This window comes from Pelobates fuscus, chromosome 2 (genome assembly GCF_036172605.1).
Source record: "Pelobates fuscus isolate aPelFus1 chromosome 2, aPelFus1.pri, whole genome shotgun sequence".
Lineage (NCBI taxonomy): Eukaryota > Metazoa > Chordata > Amphibia > Anura > Pelobatidae > Pelobates > Pelobates fuscus.
This window is the reverse complement of record NC_086318.1, coordinates 212763595-212780958: the sequence shown is the minus strand read 5'-3', so window position 1 is coordinate 212780958 and position 17364 is coordinate 212763595. Positions and strand designations below refer to the sequence as shown.

Genomic DNA, 17364 nt, shown 5'->3' with positions numbered 1-17364 from the left:
CAAATTGAGTAAGGAGCACTACCATAAATCTTTATATACAAAAGAAAATCTTTATTCAATGGGTACACACTAATGACATATCTCATATTATAAAGCAACAGCCAGAACAATTCTGGATATATATAAATGCCAAATGTGCAGTGTGTGAAATGAAAAAAATGTCAGTATCATAGGTAGAAAAAAATGAGATACCAATATAATCAAACCCTACAAATACAAATACATATATAAAAAAAAATAATAAGCATACCAGACCTAGTGAGAAGCAGGGACAGAGTCAATCACCAAAACACCCATAACGTTTCGGCAAAAATGCCTTTATCAAGGGAGCCTCTCATGTACTACTCATAAACACATGTTTGGGTCAAGTAACAGTTTATGCTAATTAAGGCCTGACAGGGCACATATCTAGTAATGAGGACCATTTAGCAGACCCTTGTTGATGACACTCATATATATTTAACCCTTAACGCCGTTACGGCGTTCTATGCCGTCGCGGCTTTAAAGGGCTTTAAAGCCGTTGCGGCGGCATAGAACGCCATAACGGCTTGCAGCCCCAGGAGCGAGGAGGTACTCACCTCCGCCGCGATCCTCTTCTGGGGGGCTGTCTGAGAGCCCAGGCAGCCCCCCTCCGGCAAATGAGGCCCCCGGGGGCCATGTGATCGCTCTCAAAGAGCGATCACATGGCCCCCTATAGCTGGCCATGGATCTGCCAGCAGGGGGACTGTCTAAAATATTAGACAGTCCCCCTGCTGGTAGGTAGTGTAAAAAAAAAATATTAAACATTTTATAAAATAAATTAAATGCATTTTTATATGTATTAAGGCCTTTTGGCCTGTAATTGTGGGAGGGGCGTATGACACACCTCTTCCCTACTTAAGGGACACCCCTTACCTGGCTCCATATCGTTCGAGGTCAGCGCTGCATCATTTCCACTTCCGGGTCATCCAGACGCCATTTTACCTGATTACTCCTTGAGGTTTTTTAAGCAGAGCTGTGTCAGGAATCCAGCCACAGGCTTTTCCGGCCTACCACCTTCTTTCTTCAATCCATCGCCGTGGATGGTGTCCAAGTGACTCACAAACTGTAAGTCAACCTACCCGTTATGCCAGGCATCAGTCCCACGGCACCATGCACGGGTCAGGTCCTCACTTTACTGCTGCATTTTGTCTAAGTCTGTTCTAAAACCATTGCATGTTCATGCATATCATTCGTTTAAACCCCCTACCGGTCTTTGGGTGTACTACAGGCTTCTTAGACATTATCGCATTTCATGTACAAACCAACGAACCACTGCATTTTCGCCTACACACTGACCCCTACCGGTCATTCGCTGTACTACAGGCTTCTCAGACATTATTGCATTTCATGTACAAACCATCGAACCACTGCATTTTCGCCTACACACTGACCCCTACCGGTCATTCAGTGTACTACAGGCTTCTCAGACATTTCATGTAAAAACCAACCTTGCTTCATTTAAACGATTGTCATTTCGGTTTGTGTTTTCTGGTCGGCACTTATTCATAGTATATTCTATGCACGATTGCTGTTCGCATTAAAATGCATACGGTTAAGCTATTCATGCTAACTTCTGTTTCCCTTCATACTAAGATTCGGTTATTCTGCTATGTATTCACATAGATCTTTTTCGTGAGTTAAATTTCATCATTTCATGTATTTACATTTGGTTAAAAAGTTGCTTGGTTAAATAGACAGACCATTTTTATGCTATTTTTAAGGTATCACTTATTACATCAAGGGTATAAAACCAGCTAACATTTCTGTATAGACATTGGACTCCCACGCTTACTGGAGTTTTTTTTTTTTTATAATTATCCATTTCATTACAATTAAATCAGCCTACGTTACAGGCCTCATTTCTTTGTTGTTAACCATGACACAAGGATTTAATTCCTTTTCATGCATACTCGGGTTGAATCACACGTACTGATCCAACCAATCATACGTTTCCTGCACAGTAATCGGTTAAACTTTCAAATACTTATTTTACACGATCTTAGGTTGTCTATTTTGTTTCAGTTTGCTTATTATATATGGTTTTAATAATAATAGTTATTTTATTTTACAATGCAGATATTACATGTATATTACTGTTATGGTTAGCCTACATTACGGCTCCTTTTTCTGTCATGCTCGTACGACATACCACGAGTTCAAGGACACGGTCCTATTTTCAAAGAGTATAATGGAGATATGATGTTATTACAACCATGTACATTACGATTACATGGCACTAACTATTCAGGCCATTTCTTATCATACTCACACGATATACCACGAGTATATAAGAACACGGTCCTACCTTCCACAGAGGGTTTCGGGTTGAATCACACGCATTGGTTCAACCACTCATACGTCACGTTACAACATTTTCTGCATAGATTGTCATTTCACATAATTTCACATGGCATTTACAAACTCAGGCCTTTTCTTGACACACTCAGACGACGTAACACGAGTATTCAAGAACACGGCATATACGTCTCACAAGACTTTCGGTTTTTGAATCACACGTTCTGGTTCATACATTCATACGTCACTTTACAGCAACATTTATGATTCTGCATATTGTCACTTCACATTAAAAAGTCCCTTGCATTCCCAGATCAGTTTAGTGACATGCATATCATCTGATCACCTTCCATATATACACATTACACGGCCAATCCCCTGCTGCCAGGTATCGGACTCAGCGTAACGCTTGTCACCAAGCATGGGCAGTCATGTCACTATCATACTCATAGATTTTACACCTCCCACACATACTGCTAGAAGCCCTAATCCCAGCCTATACAGATTACACAGGTCTCACAGGATCCATTCTCACTCTATCCCTTTTTAGGTTTATCCAGGTTTTCATACCTGTCAAATCTCAAAACTTCATACATACTACCAGGTACGTAAGCCTGGTCACGTTGTAGTTCACATACGTTTCATTCTTCTAGGCCATAGAGTACTGGCAAGTTAGGGGTATAAGCCCAAATAGGTACCTCCCTTCTTGGCATTTCTGCCTATCGTTTAGTGGTCCGCGAGGCCAACACCCCGCCTCAACGCTTCGGAGGCAAACGCCATCGGGCCACACGTGAGTTAGCCGCCTCGCAATATTATAGAGAGGGCCTCACCTGTCACTCCCTCCCCCTGGTTTCTTTTACTATCACCGAGAGGCCTACGATTCCTGCCACTACGACGGGTGGCCTCAATAACCCCTCGCGCCAACTCATAGACAGAGCCTCTCATAGCCACTTGGCAACTAGCAGGGCCTCACCTGTCACAAAACAAGATTAATATTTCGCCTTTCAGGCCTAGTTAGCCTGCCAGTATCACCCCTGGGGAATCGGTCACTACACCCCTTACCATGGCTGGGTCGGCCGCTGCGACCCCTCCAGCACTGGTTGAGTTGCAATCACTTTCTCCAGCCATCTGTTTCAGGGCACATGCTAAATCTGTGTCCAAATAAAATGTATCCCAAAACTATACTTAACATCAATAAACATTTCTGTACTTACGACATTACTGCCACATCATCCATCTAGACATTTGGTGGAATTCATTATCTCGGGTCTATCAGAAGGATTCACACAGGCCTCATACACATGCCTTCCGGAATCCTGGAATGTCCTAATTTACAATCCGCACAACAAACCCTACAGCGGTGGAGACACTCATAGCCAGGAAGTGGCAGAGGACTTCCTATGGGGGCCCTTCCAGTCCCCTCCGTTCACCACATGGCGGACAAACCCCATCGGTATTGTCACGGGGAAATCTTCTCACAAACAGAGACTTATCATTGATCTATCAACACCTCACACCTCTGCCACTCCTAGTCTGAACTCCCTCATACCCTCTGAGGAATTTTCACTGCAATATTCCACCATAGATCACGCCATTACGGCTATCATGCAGGCAGGGGCCGGAGCATGGCTCAGTAAGACTGATATCACAATGCTTTCAAGTTACTGCCTATCCACCCTACACTGTGTCACCTGCATGGTATCAAGTGGGCAGGGAACTACTATTTTGCTCACGTTTAACATTTAGGTTCCAAAGTAGTCCGGCCATTTTCGACGTATTCGCCGAAACCCTATGCTGGTTTTATTAAATATAGCCAGATGCCCTACAGTTATACATTGTCTGGATGATTTCTTACTGGTCGAGGAGAATATTTCCCCTCCCAGTAGCCTAAAAGAAACCATCAGTCTATTCGAACAGGTGGGTGTCCCAGTCTCCTGCACCAAGACTGAAGGACCAGATACCTTCATCACATTCCTGGGTATCATACTAGACTCAGCCACCATGCAAGCTAGCCTGCCACGCCCAAGGTAGAAAACATTCTGATCAACATAATCTCTACATACAACTCGGTACTTGCAACCGCAAGAATTACAGTCTCTGCTTGGGTCACTGAATTTTGCCATTCGCATCATACCTCAAGGCCGGGCTTTCATCTCACAACTCCTTTACATGTTTCCCACTTTTAGACATGATGGACACAGGTCAACCCTGGATACCCAAGCCACGGCAGGCGTAATTATGTGGAGAAAATGTTTAACCACCTTGAATGGTAAAAGCATGTTCCTTCCAAAATTGTCTGACTCCTCACCTACCATTTGGTCAGACGCGGCGTCTACCACAGGTTTTGCAGCATTTTTTCAGGAACGAATGGCTTTGGGGCAGCTGGCCTTCAGAAGTTCAGGACCTGGAGGGTTTTTCCACTACCTCCGCTCTGTTTGAGATATATCCCATCGTGACGGTTGCCATGGCATGGGTGCATTTATGGGCAGGTTCGTCTGTACGTTGCTACTCAGACAACCAAGTAACTTGTCACATTATAAACAAGGCCGATCCAAATCACTGACTATTATGAGATTCTTGAGGAAACTCACTTGGCTGGCTGCTTGTCATAATTTTCTCTTGTTTTGTATTCATGTTCCAGGTGTATGTAACACTGCTGCTGACAATTTGTCTCGCTTTAATTTCCAGGCTTTTCGTCAAATACTCCCGTCAGCCGCACTCAGTCACGAACACCCCACTATTCCACCATCTAGTAATGGACTAGATGCTATTATGCAACATAGCAGAACATTGTCCCAATTAGCAGTCTACTAATACCCGGGAAACTTACGATAGAGCTTTCATTTGATTTAAAGATTCCTTTCTGAACACAACATCTTACAACCTTTCATCGTGACATCCTGGTTGGGCTTTGCTTCTTTTTGCCACCTCAAACTCAAACTATCATACAACACAATCAAACCATATCTGACAGGCATCCAACATCACATGCTAACTTTACAACCAGACAAATCAAGTGTCCTCCTACCAATTAAGAACATCCTTAGGGGTATTCAGAGATCCGAACCCCCACGTACGGCCCAGAGGCTACCCATAGATTTCCATATTTTTAAAGACTTATACAATTCACTAGATTTAAACCCTTTGCCAACAACACAAACCTCATCATTAAAACCGCCATATATGTAGCCTTGTTTATGGTTTCTTGAGACCAAGAGAATTTACCGCCATCAGCACAACACAGTCCACTCACATCCTACTTCATTCACACTTAACAAAACACATGGACTATTATATCTTGACTCTGCCTCACTCCAAAACCAGTCAACATGCACTTTCAGTAGAGGTTAAGTACTATCCTACTCACAACAGGTGGAGCCACGTCAAACTACTGGACTCATATACCCAGCATAACAACGAACCACCATCTCAACCACTTTCAGTCTACAAGGTTCGGTACTCACTACCACCACCTTTATGACACACGTCAGGTCTTTACTTACACAGCTGGGCCTCAAATCAACTAACTATTCGGGCCACTCCTTCCGCATAGGAGCGGCCTCCACAGCATCCAGTGCAAACATTCCAGCTCATGTTATCAAGTCACTAGGGCGCTGGAAATCATCGGCTTACTCTAGATACATACCTAACCCGGTACAAGAAGTAAGAAATGCTTTTCAAGACATGTCTGGTTAAAGTATGTATATTGCTGTTATGTAATAAATTTGATTTTCTACTTTTGCCCTCTTTATTTACAGGCCTACCTCATCGTCGGTTCCGGCACACCACAACCGACTTGCTCTTTTAATACCATCCTACACTTATCAGTGTTTGTATCTTCTGTACTATCATGAGCCCTTAACACAAATATATAATATGTATATATATTATATATATAATATATATACATATTATATGTATGTAACGTCATACGTAATGTATTTTAATATTAATATTAGTATATATATTAGTATTAAAATACACTTAGAATGACGTTACATATATATAATATGTATATATATTATATATATAATAGATCTACATATATATATTATATATATATATATACGTATAATTACAATAATAAATAAATAAAATAATTAAATAAATAAATAAAATATTGAAACAAAATTTAAAATAAATTATATATTCATATGTAATTTCATTCTAACTGTATTTTGTTATTAATATATATATATTGGAAACAGAATACACTTAGAATGACATTCTATATATATCTATCTATATATAAAATACAAATAACCGCAAATATATATATATATAGATAAATACATATAATTACATAAAAGATTACATTAGTATACACGTAGAATTTATATACCTATAAATGCATATATATTAAAATTCTACGTGTATATTTAAGTAATTTTTTAACATAATTATGTCATTTGATTAATTAAAATTTGATTGACATGCCTGACAACACAGGGAGAAAGTGCAGAGAATTTAATTCGCAAGCACTATATTTGACCCTGTAACTCTCCAAGACACCATAAAACCTGTATATAACGGGTACTGTTTTACTCGGGAGACTTCGCTGAACTCAAATATTAGTGTTTAAAACTGGTAAATTGTATTACAACGATGATATTTTAAGTAAAAGTGAAGTTTTTTGCATTTTTTACAAACAAACTGCACTTTTATGGACTATATTATTGTTGTAATATGTTTTACTGTTTTAAAACACTAATATTTGTGTTTAGTGAAATCTCCCGAGAATAACAGTACCCCCCATGTACAGGTTTTATGGTGTTTTGGAAAGTTAGAGAGTCACATATAAGGCTTGCATTTCATTTTTTTCACATTGAAATTTGCCAGATTAGTTATGTTGCCTTTGAGACCGTATGGTAGACCAGGAATAAGAATTACCCCCATGATGGCATACCATTTGCAAAAGTAGACAACCCAAGGTATTGCAAACGGGGTATGTCCAGTCATTTTTAGTAGCCACTTAGTCACAAACACTGGCCAAATATTAGTTTTTTGCTTTTTTCACACAAAAACAAATATGAACGTTAACTTTGGCCAGTGTTTGTGACTAAGTGGCTACTAAAAAAGAATAAACTTACCCCACCTTCAATACCTTGGGTTGTCTACTTTTTCAAATGGTATGCTATTATGGGGGGATTATCATTCCTGGGCTACCACACCGTCTCAAAGGTAGCATTACTAATCTGGCAAATTTCAATTTGAAAATGGAACGTTCTATATTTGACCCTGTAACTTTCCAAAACACCATAAAACCTGTTAATGGGGGGTACTGTTGTACTTGTGAGACATAGCTGATTACAAATATGTGCATTTTGTTGCAGTAAAACCTAACAGTATTATGACATTTACAGCTAAAATGTGAGGCGGAACGACAAATTTAAAAAAAAAAATTAAAATTTCTCAGTTTTTATTTTATTTTATTCATAATAAATTGTTTCATATACAAATATTTTATATGAAATGAAAGCCCTGTTTCTCCTGAACAAAATTATATATAATAAGTGTGGGTGCATTTAATATGAAAGAGGTGAATTACGGTTGAACAGACATATAGCGCAAATTCCAGTTTTTGTTTACGTTTTGTTTTGATCAGAACGTGTACTATTGACTCCGTCCTGAAGGGGTTAATTAGCCCTTTACCACAACAATGGGTGTAAACATGGTAAGACTGTCAATTTCTTATAGGTTAAAATATAACCTCAAACTTCAAACCAACTATATGTATGAGATAATGACAGCATATTATCTTTCCCAAACCAAACCAAAACAAATGAAAAAGTTTTAAATATATGGCAACCATAGACATGCTTCCTAGATACTGTGGGCACCAATGATGACCACGCATTCATATATACCATGGGTACCAACGATGACCAGATACCTGCTACAGATGCATCATTACTGCAAAGACAAATACTACTTGCAGTGGGAAACCTTGTGTATGATAATAAATGTGTAATATTTTTAATTTAATTATTTTACACACACACTTTTTTCTTTCTGTAACCCTTTATTTGTCTGTATTAATATTATTAAAAAATCTTCAATAAAGAATATATATAACCCAACTTTTATTTTGTATATGTGAAGATATGGCAACCCTTATTGTAGTGTTAAAGGCATGACATCATTCATATGCATTTATTACACATTCTTTAAATTATACATGTACACATTTACTGTCAATCCACAATAGGGTATATACTGTAATCAAATAACATCATAATAGCACATAACAGCACAAATAATTAGAACTCCATCACACATAAGTAGAGAACAATTTTCCGGCTAAAACCTATGACGGTTACAAAATGTTACAGAGAACTGCAATGTTGTAATGGTTAAGATGTATTATTATTATTCAGTCCCTTTTATCGATTAGTATAGATATAAAATAAAGCTGGAATTTATATATCTCTTGAACACTTCCAATTCAGTGCCTCTCATTTGTACCTCATGCTAGACTGAATTAATTTTAAATTATAAGTGACAGAAATAATAGATTTGGAACCTGATTAATTTGTGACCATGCATTACTGATCACAGCTATGATCTTTTTCCATTATGATTCTTATAGTGAAATTTCTGTGCTTCCTTGATATGAATTGTCCTTTAAAATAAAGCCGCAGTGGTGCGAAAAATCTACTGTAAGATTTGCATAATTTCAGCCTATATTATCATGACCATGGTCATTAGTGAGCTCATTTTCTCCTTTAGTTTTACTTCTAAGCGTACAAATTTCAAAGAACCATAACTGATTTAAGTAAATTGCTAACAAACTATTGCAATAGTATTAAATTGTAGTTAAAATAAAAAAGTAAAATGCATTCTTTTTTTGCAAACTGTCATTCTTTCCACTAGCTTCTGCCATAATGTCCATTTTAATTGGATCAGGGTTTTGTGTACCATTAGAATAAGGGGCCATGGTGTTGTTGGTGGAACAGAAATAAAGAACATTGTTAAAGGTGGGAATCCTGCTGCAGTTAGGGTGGTGACAAATGAAAGGAAATACGGGGTGGGGTGACAGGGAAGTGACATCAGTATTGTACTCTTGGCCATGCGCGAGAGTACAATATTGATGTGGGCTCCTTCCAGATGAAGCCCCAGGAGCCCACATAAATATTGTATATTGGACAGTTATGGCCACAGCCGTGAGGGACAGCTTAACACTTTCCTTTACCTACACCTCTGGGCAAAATATACAAAGACTCCAGAAAGTGACAGAGCTCCTTTAAGACACAACACGGTCCAAAATTTCCCAATTCTGTTCTAATGGAGATACTGACAAAACCAAAATCATTTGTGTATCTTGAGAACTGCTTTGAGAACCAGTGATAGAGTAGAAAGACAACACACATTTTGTTGTCTTTTTTTAAGACAACATACCAAAAAACATTTTAGTATTAGTCGTATTTTAGCCATCTGAATTGTTTTAGTTTTAGTCTAGCTTTTGTTGACTAAATCTCCTGTAGATTTTAGTCGACTAAAATCTAAATGGTTTCATTAAAACCTCTGTCTGTCTTGCCCCAGACCCTCTTTGTCTCTTTGTGTCCTTCCAGCCCATCTAATTGTCTCTCCCAAGCCCTTGTCTGTCTCTCTTGCCCCTTCAACAGCACCTTTGTGGCTTCCTCACACACCAGTGTTAATTTTAACAGACAATTTCAATTGAGTTTTAATCATAGTCAAAAGCCCTTTTAGTTGTAGTCGTATTTTAGCCATCTGAATTGTTTTATTCTTAGTCTAGTCTCAGTTGACTAAATCTCAAAAATTTTAGTTGACTAAAATTGCTAGTAGACAAAATGAACAATGATAGTTATCCAAAACATATTTCTAATTCTGTAATTTAACATCTGTTATGTGGAATTTGTATGTAGAATATCTCTTTTAAATTTATATATATATATATATATATATGTGTGTGTGTACTGACCTGTATCTAATGTCCCTTGAATGGCTTACACTATTTAAATATTTGCATAATATTATATATATATATATATATATATATATATATATATATATATATATATATGTATGTATATTAGATTAGTTAGACAGTGATTATAATTAAACAGTCCAATGACAGCTTGGCTAGAATGTATTGTGAAATACTTCAAAACCCACTGGGAAATCTATATGTAATATAACATCCTTAATAAAATGCTAAACAAAAATCTGCACACCAGTCAAGCCAAAAGACTCTTTTTCCACAAAAATCACAAATTTGCAGTAATGTTACTACCGCAACGGATTCTGTGTGGGCATGCAAATTAGTTGAACAAATAATCCCATTTTTGCCTCATTCCATTTTAACCTCCCTGGCGGTATGATTACGTCAGGAATTTTGTACCAAAAGCGGTACCATTTTTTTGCATTTGAATTACCCGCCCAGTTCCGCCCCCATGTCAGGCATGTCAATCAAATTTTAATTAATCAAATCACATAATTACGTTAAAAGATTATTTAAATATACATGTAGAATTTTAATATATATGCATTTATAGGTATTTAAATTCTACGTGTATACTAATGTAATCTTTTATGTAATTATATGTATTTATCTATATATATATATATATATATATATTTGCGGTTATTTGTATTTTATATATATATAGATATATATAGAATGTCATTCTAAGTGTATTTTGTTACCGATATATATATATATTAATAACAAAATACAGTTAGAGTGAAATTACATATGCATATATAATTTATATTAAATTTTGTTTCAATATTTTATTTATTTATTTTATTATTTTATTTATTTATTATTTTAATTATACGTATTTATATATAATATATATATATATATATATATGTACATCTATTATATATATAATATATATATACATATTATATATATGTAACGTCATTCTAAGTGTATTTTAATATTAATATATATACTTATATTAATATTAAAATACACTTTGTATGACGTTACATATATATAATATGTATATATATTATTATATAATATATATACATATTATATATATATATATAAAAATAAATTTCATTTATTTTTACACTTGTCTTTTATTTATTTTTTTATACTTCCCACCAGCAGGGGGACTGTCTGATATTTCAAACAGTCCCCCTGCTGGCAGATCCACAGCCAGCTATAGAGGGCCATGTGATCGCTCTTTGAGAGCGATCACATGGCCCCCGGGGGCCTGATTTGCCGTGGGAGGGCTGCCTGGGCTGTGAGGCAGTCCTCCTGAAGCGGATCGCGGCGGAGGTAAGTACATCTTATCTACCCCGAGCGTGACTCGGGGTTACCGCTTCTGGCAGCGAAAATTAACCCCGAGTCACGCTCGGGAATACCGCCAGGGAGGTTAAACATGGATTCCTTTTAGTCTGTGTTCACTGTATACAACAGCTTTGAAACACAACTTTGGAAAAGATGCAAAGCCAGTGAACCACTCATGGACAGCTGTTTCATTGTTAATGCAAATTATCAGCATGAGGTTGGTTACTGGCTTTGCATCTTTTCCTTTTTTGTTTTTTTGTGATATAACATGTAGACATGACTGACCTACACCGCCTAATTTTTGTTTTTTTTGTGATATAACATGTAGACATGACTGACTTACACCCACTAGGCGATACATGTATATAACACCTTCTGAATGATTGTCCAGAGCTTTCCTCCACCTCCATCTTCATTTGATTAATGAGGGTGTACTGAGCATTTCCATTCTAATCTCAGTGGGAATTTATGACATTTTTCACCCCAACAGGTTCAACACAAAAAGCACAGTTGCTTTCTAAACTGGGGTTGAGCTAAGTTTAGCTCTTAATAGGAATCCTATGGGAAAACTGGAGTCCTAGGTATTTGGGAGATGATTAGCAAATAATAAGTGCTTAGAGCTCCCTGGAGTGAAAAAAAAAAAGTTTTACCAAAACGAAATCTATGTCTGCTGAAGTTTAGTTAAAAATGGTTTAGCGTGTCTCCTTTTTAAATTTCAATTGTAAATTGATCGATTTTTGCAGATTGTAAAGAACTGTGTGAGTTGCTAAAAAAAAAACCTGATGTTCTGAGTTCTTTAAAACCAATAATTGTATTTTTCTTTCTCTAGGTGTTTCAAATTGCATATGTTATTGTTAAAGCTGCCAATTCTCCACGGCCCGGAAACTGGATTTTGGAGCGATCGCTGGACGGTGTGTCATACAAGCCGTGGCAATACTATGCCCTCAATGATGGAGAATGCCTCAACAGATATAATATTTTCCCTCACTCTTCCATCACAAGGGATGACGAGGTCATATGCACTTCTCATTATTCAAATGTTCACCCTGTTGAAAATGGAGAGGTAAATTGTGCAACGAAGCAAATGTTTAAACCTGTCAGTGCCAACAGCTAACTTAACATTCATCTAACTGACAGTTTTTATTTTTCTGACAGCAGCACACTACTGATTGACAGTGCGTTTTGACTTTCTACACAATAGGACAGAGGGGGAGTCAGTGCTGAAATGGAAACACATTTACATTTCCACAGAGTACTGTTTCTGCAGAGGGGTTAGAAAGAGCAACATAGGTGACATAAAGATGCACAATAAATTATAGTGAAATATCTGATATTATTAGATTTTATACAGCATCAAACTTTAAATTTAACAGAACTGGAAGAAATATTTCCACGTTGTTTAACTATATTCTGCAATGTCAAGGCAATTATTATTCTGTATACTTCATGGGCAGATTGTGCAGAAAAACGTATTATGCATATGTGTATTTATTTATTAAACTATTGAGTGCAAAGCAATAGATTTAAAATAAAAGGCTGTGGTAACAAAAAATCTGGGTGACCTTCATAAAGAATGGAATCACCGCCTGAAGCAGGTAAAAAAGTATTCACTTTGAAATATATGGAGGAATACTACAATATAGTGAGTAGACATATAAAAGGGATTATGTCGAGGCCTAAACGTAAAGGGAGTTGTAGAGCTAAATCTGTGAATAGAAAGGGGGTAGCAATGAATTTTAAATATATCAAAGAATGACAGGACTTCGCTTATTACCATATATTGTAATATCCAGAAAAGGTAAAGAGCTAAAGTAGATAACTTTATTGAAGACACGATAAAGGAAAAGAGGACATTTGTATACAAAATATATACATAAACCACATTCAAACAGTGAATAAATAACACTAGTCTGCTCATTAAGCAAAAACCCAGTCTTCAAAGAGGGGTATTGAATAACCTAAATAGGGACAGGGGCAGATCCAGAGCCTGGTCTCAGGAGTGGCACTTGTAGATTATTTAAAGAAAGAAGCCAGGCACAATAACCACTACAGCTCTGTGTAGTGGTTATGGTGCCAGGAGTGCCGGGACCCCCTCCCAGAGTAAGCAGTCAAACCGTTTAAGAACAGTTTGACAACTTACCTGGGGTTTGCTGGGATATCGGGCTGTAGTAGGACATAGGAGTAGTGGTGTGTGAGTGGTGAAATGTGGAGCAAGTGGAGCAGTGTGTGTGAAAGGTTTAGTGTGTGTGGGGGTGTAGTGTGTGAGCGGGGCAGTGTGTGTGTGTGTGTGTGTGTGTGCATGAAGGTGGCAGCGTGTGTGACAGTGTATATTTGGGTCAGTGTATGTGTGTGTGAGACAATGTGTGTATGGGGGGGCAGTGTATGTGTGTGGGGGAAAATGTGTGTATGGGGGCAGTGTATGTGTGTGGGGCAATGTTTGTATGGGGGGCAGCGTATGTATGTATAGGGCAGGCCCGGACTGGCCATCGGGCACACCGGGCAAATGCCCGGTGGGCCGCGGTGGCCATGGGCCGAGGCCGGCAGGGAGATCACAGGATCTCCCCTACCGGTCTGTGCAGGGCCGGCACTATCCGAGCGCCGGCCCTGCAGTAGTCCACGGCGGGCCGGTGGGGAGATCAGAGATCTCCCTCACCGGCCCACATACAGTATCCTGCGGCCGCCGGCGGGGAGAGAGAGGAGGGAGCCAGGCGAGGAGCCAGGCGAGGACCCGGCGGAGCTCCTACTTACAGCTCCGTCGGTTTCCTCTCGCGAGATTCGGAGCGTTGCCATGGCAACGCTCCGGGTCTCGCGAGAGTGAACTCTAGCCTCACAGGCTAGAGTTCACGCACCACTGGACCACCAGGGATAGAAGCCAGCAGCAGGATCCCCCCTCCCAGGCATAAGGTAAGCAGGGAGGGGGGAAATTATCACACATTTGTCAGGATTTAAATTATGTTATGTCATCTTAATGCATTTTAGTCAAAAACACAAATAAACATATAATTTATTATCACAGTGGTGATTGTGCTATGTATGTTACAGACATGAAGACCTTTTCCTCCAGCATGATTTTGGACATGTACAAAGCAGATGAGTGATCAGACACTCCATCTTTGAATTACTTAAATGTTCACTATAAGAACTATAGGCTACTAGCATGACACATGAGGATGGAGAGGCTGTTCATGCACTCATAGCATTGTATTTCTAGTCTGTACTGCTATGCCATTAGTATTTTGGTAGAACAGAAAAAGTGGTCACACACTCACAGCACACACCCACACACACCCTGCACCCCTAACACTCACAGCACACACACACACACTGCACCCCTAACATTCACAGCACACACACACACTGCACCCCTAACACACACTGCACCCCTAACACTCACAGCACACACACACACACACACACTGCACCCCTAACACTCACAGCACACACACACACTGCACCCCTAACACTCACAGCACACACACACACTGCACCCGACACTCACAGCACCCTCACTCACACACACTGCACCCCTGACACACACAGCTTCCTCACATGCAGACACTGCACCCTCACACACAGCTTCCTCACACGCACATAGCACCCTGATGCAAACACAGCACCCGCTCACACACAGCACACACACACTGCACCCATCACACACAGCACCCTTACCCACATAGCACCCTTACGAAACACAGCACCCATGACTCACACACACACACACTACACCCCTCACACACACTGCACTCCTCTCGCACACACACTACACCCCTTACACACACCCTCACACACACTGCACAATATGCTTTCCTAGCATTTTTGTCTCCTGGTATCCCAACTATGGAGACACCAGAGACAAATTTCAAGCAAACACAGTGCAAGCTATTATTAAATTTGCTTGTGCTGTGCATAACAAATACAGGGTCTTTTTCTCATGCCAGAGCCCTTCAGCAGAGCTCTGCGCATGGTCTACCCTGGAAGAGCATTGAACCAACATGCTCACTTTGTGATGGGGCGTGCTTGTCATTGGTGATGACAAAACACACCCTATCTGGCCCCGCCCCCTTTTTAGTGGGCCGCTGTAATTAAAAAATGCCCGGGCCGAATTTTCTTCCCAGTCCGGCCCTGGTATAGGGGCAGTGTATGGGGGGTATTTGTGACAATGTGGGGCAGTGTATGTGTGTGTGGGGCAATGTGTGTATGGGGCAGTGTATGTGTGTGGGGCAATGTGTGTATGGGGCAGTGTGTGTATGGATGCAGTGTATGTGTATGGGGGGCAGTTTATGTGTATGTAGAGCTGTGTATGTGGGGTAATGAGGAAGAGGCAGAGCGGAGGAGGTTTGGACCGAGCTAGCCAGACCCCAACTCCCAACAGCTTCAGCCACCAGTGGGAAAGCCACCCTCCAAGGTAGGAAACTGGAGGGTGGGTTTAATAGTGTAAATTTTGTGTGTGTGTCAGTATGTCTGCCAGTGTGTGTATGTGTGTGTGTGTGTGTATCTGTGGATGTCTCAGTCAGTATATGTCTGTATGGCATTATGTCTGTCAGTGTATGTGTCAGTATGTCTGCCTGTGTATGTTAGTGTGTGTGTCAGTATGTCTGCCAGTGTGTGTCAATGTGTGTGTGTGTCAATGTGTGTGTGTGTGTATCTATGAATGTCCCAGTATATGTCTATATGTCAGTATGTTTGTCAGTGTATGTGTCAGTATGTCTGCCCGTGTCTGTCAGTATGTTTGCCTATGTGTGTCAGTATGTCTATCAGTGTATATGTCAGTGTGCCTGTCAGTGTATGTGTCAGTATGTCTGTCAGTGTATGTGTCAGTATGCTTGTCCATGTGTGTCAGATTGTCTGTCAGTGTGTGTGTGTGTGTGTGTGTGTGTGTCAGTATGACTGTGAATGTATGTCAGTAAGTCTTAGTATATGTGTGAGTCAATATGTCTGTCAGTGTTTGTGTCCATGTGTGCCCATGTGTATGTCAGTTTGTGCATGTCTGTATCAGTATGGCTCTTTATGTCAGTATGTCTGTGTGTGTGTGTTGGTGAATGTGTCAGCATGTCTGTTAGTGTGTCAGTATGTCTGTGTGTCTCTCAGTATATATATATATATATCTGTCTGTGTCAGTATGTCTGGCAGTTTATGTGTCTGTGTAAGTATGTCTATCAGTGTATCTGTGTATCTGCAAGTGTGTCAGGTGTGTATATGTGTGTCTGTGTAACTGAATGTGTGTCAGTGTTTGTATCGTTGTGTATGTCAGGATGTGTATTGGTGCATCTGTATGTGTGTCAGTGCGTATCTGTATGTTGTCTTTGTGTGTTTTGGTGTATCTGTATGTTATTAGTATGTGTGTCTGTGTATCTGAATGTATATCAGGTTGTTTATCTATGTGTCAGGTTGTGTGTATATCTGTGTGTCTTCATGTGTGTATATCTGCGTGTGCGTTTGTGTGTGTATATGTGCATACATCTCAACATTCACACACTAACACTACACACAAATACACCCCTGCATTCAAGCTTCAGCACTACATACAAATACACGTCTGTGTTAAACACCAACATTATATGTATACACACCCCTGCATTCAAAAACCAACACTACACATAAATACATGCTCACATTCAAATGCCAACACCACATCCAAACATATTCCATACAAAAAAACAGTTTACATTGAAGCACACAAAAACTGCTTAGTGCTAAATACAAACCTGCAGACATGAGTAAATGGAAGAGCCCCAGCTGTCAAGGAATTGCTGGAGTTGCACGACAGAAAAAAATGCAGT

General features: G+C 39.4%; 1 protein-coding gene across 10 annotated transcripts in view; it reads left to right on the top strand.

The window, feature by feature from the left end:
- Window positions 1-17364, top strand: part of LAMA2 (laminin subunit alpha 2) — a 767184-nt gene that overhangs the window by 214209 nt on the left and 535611 nt on the right. For all 10 annotated transcript variants that reach the window (XM_063443147.1, XM_063443149.1, XM_063443146.1 and 7 more), the window contains exon 4: window positions 12414-12647. In XM_063443147.1, coding sequence (XP_063299217.1) covers window positions 12414-12647 — 234 coding nt within the window. The remainder of the gene's footprint in view (window positions 1-12413; window positions 12648-17364) is intronic.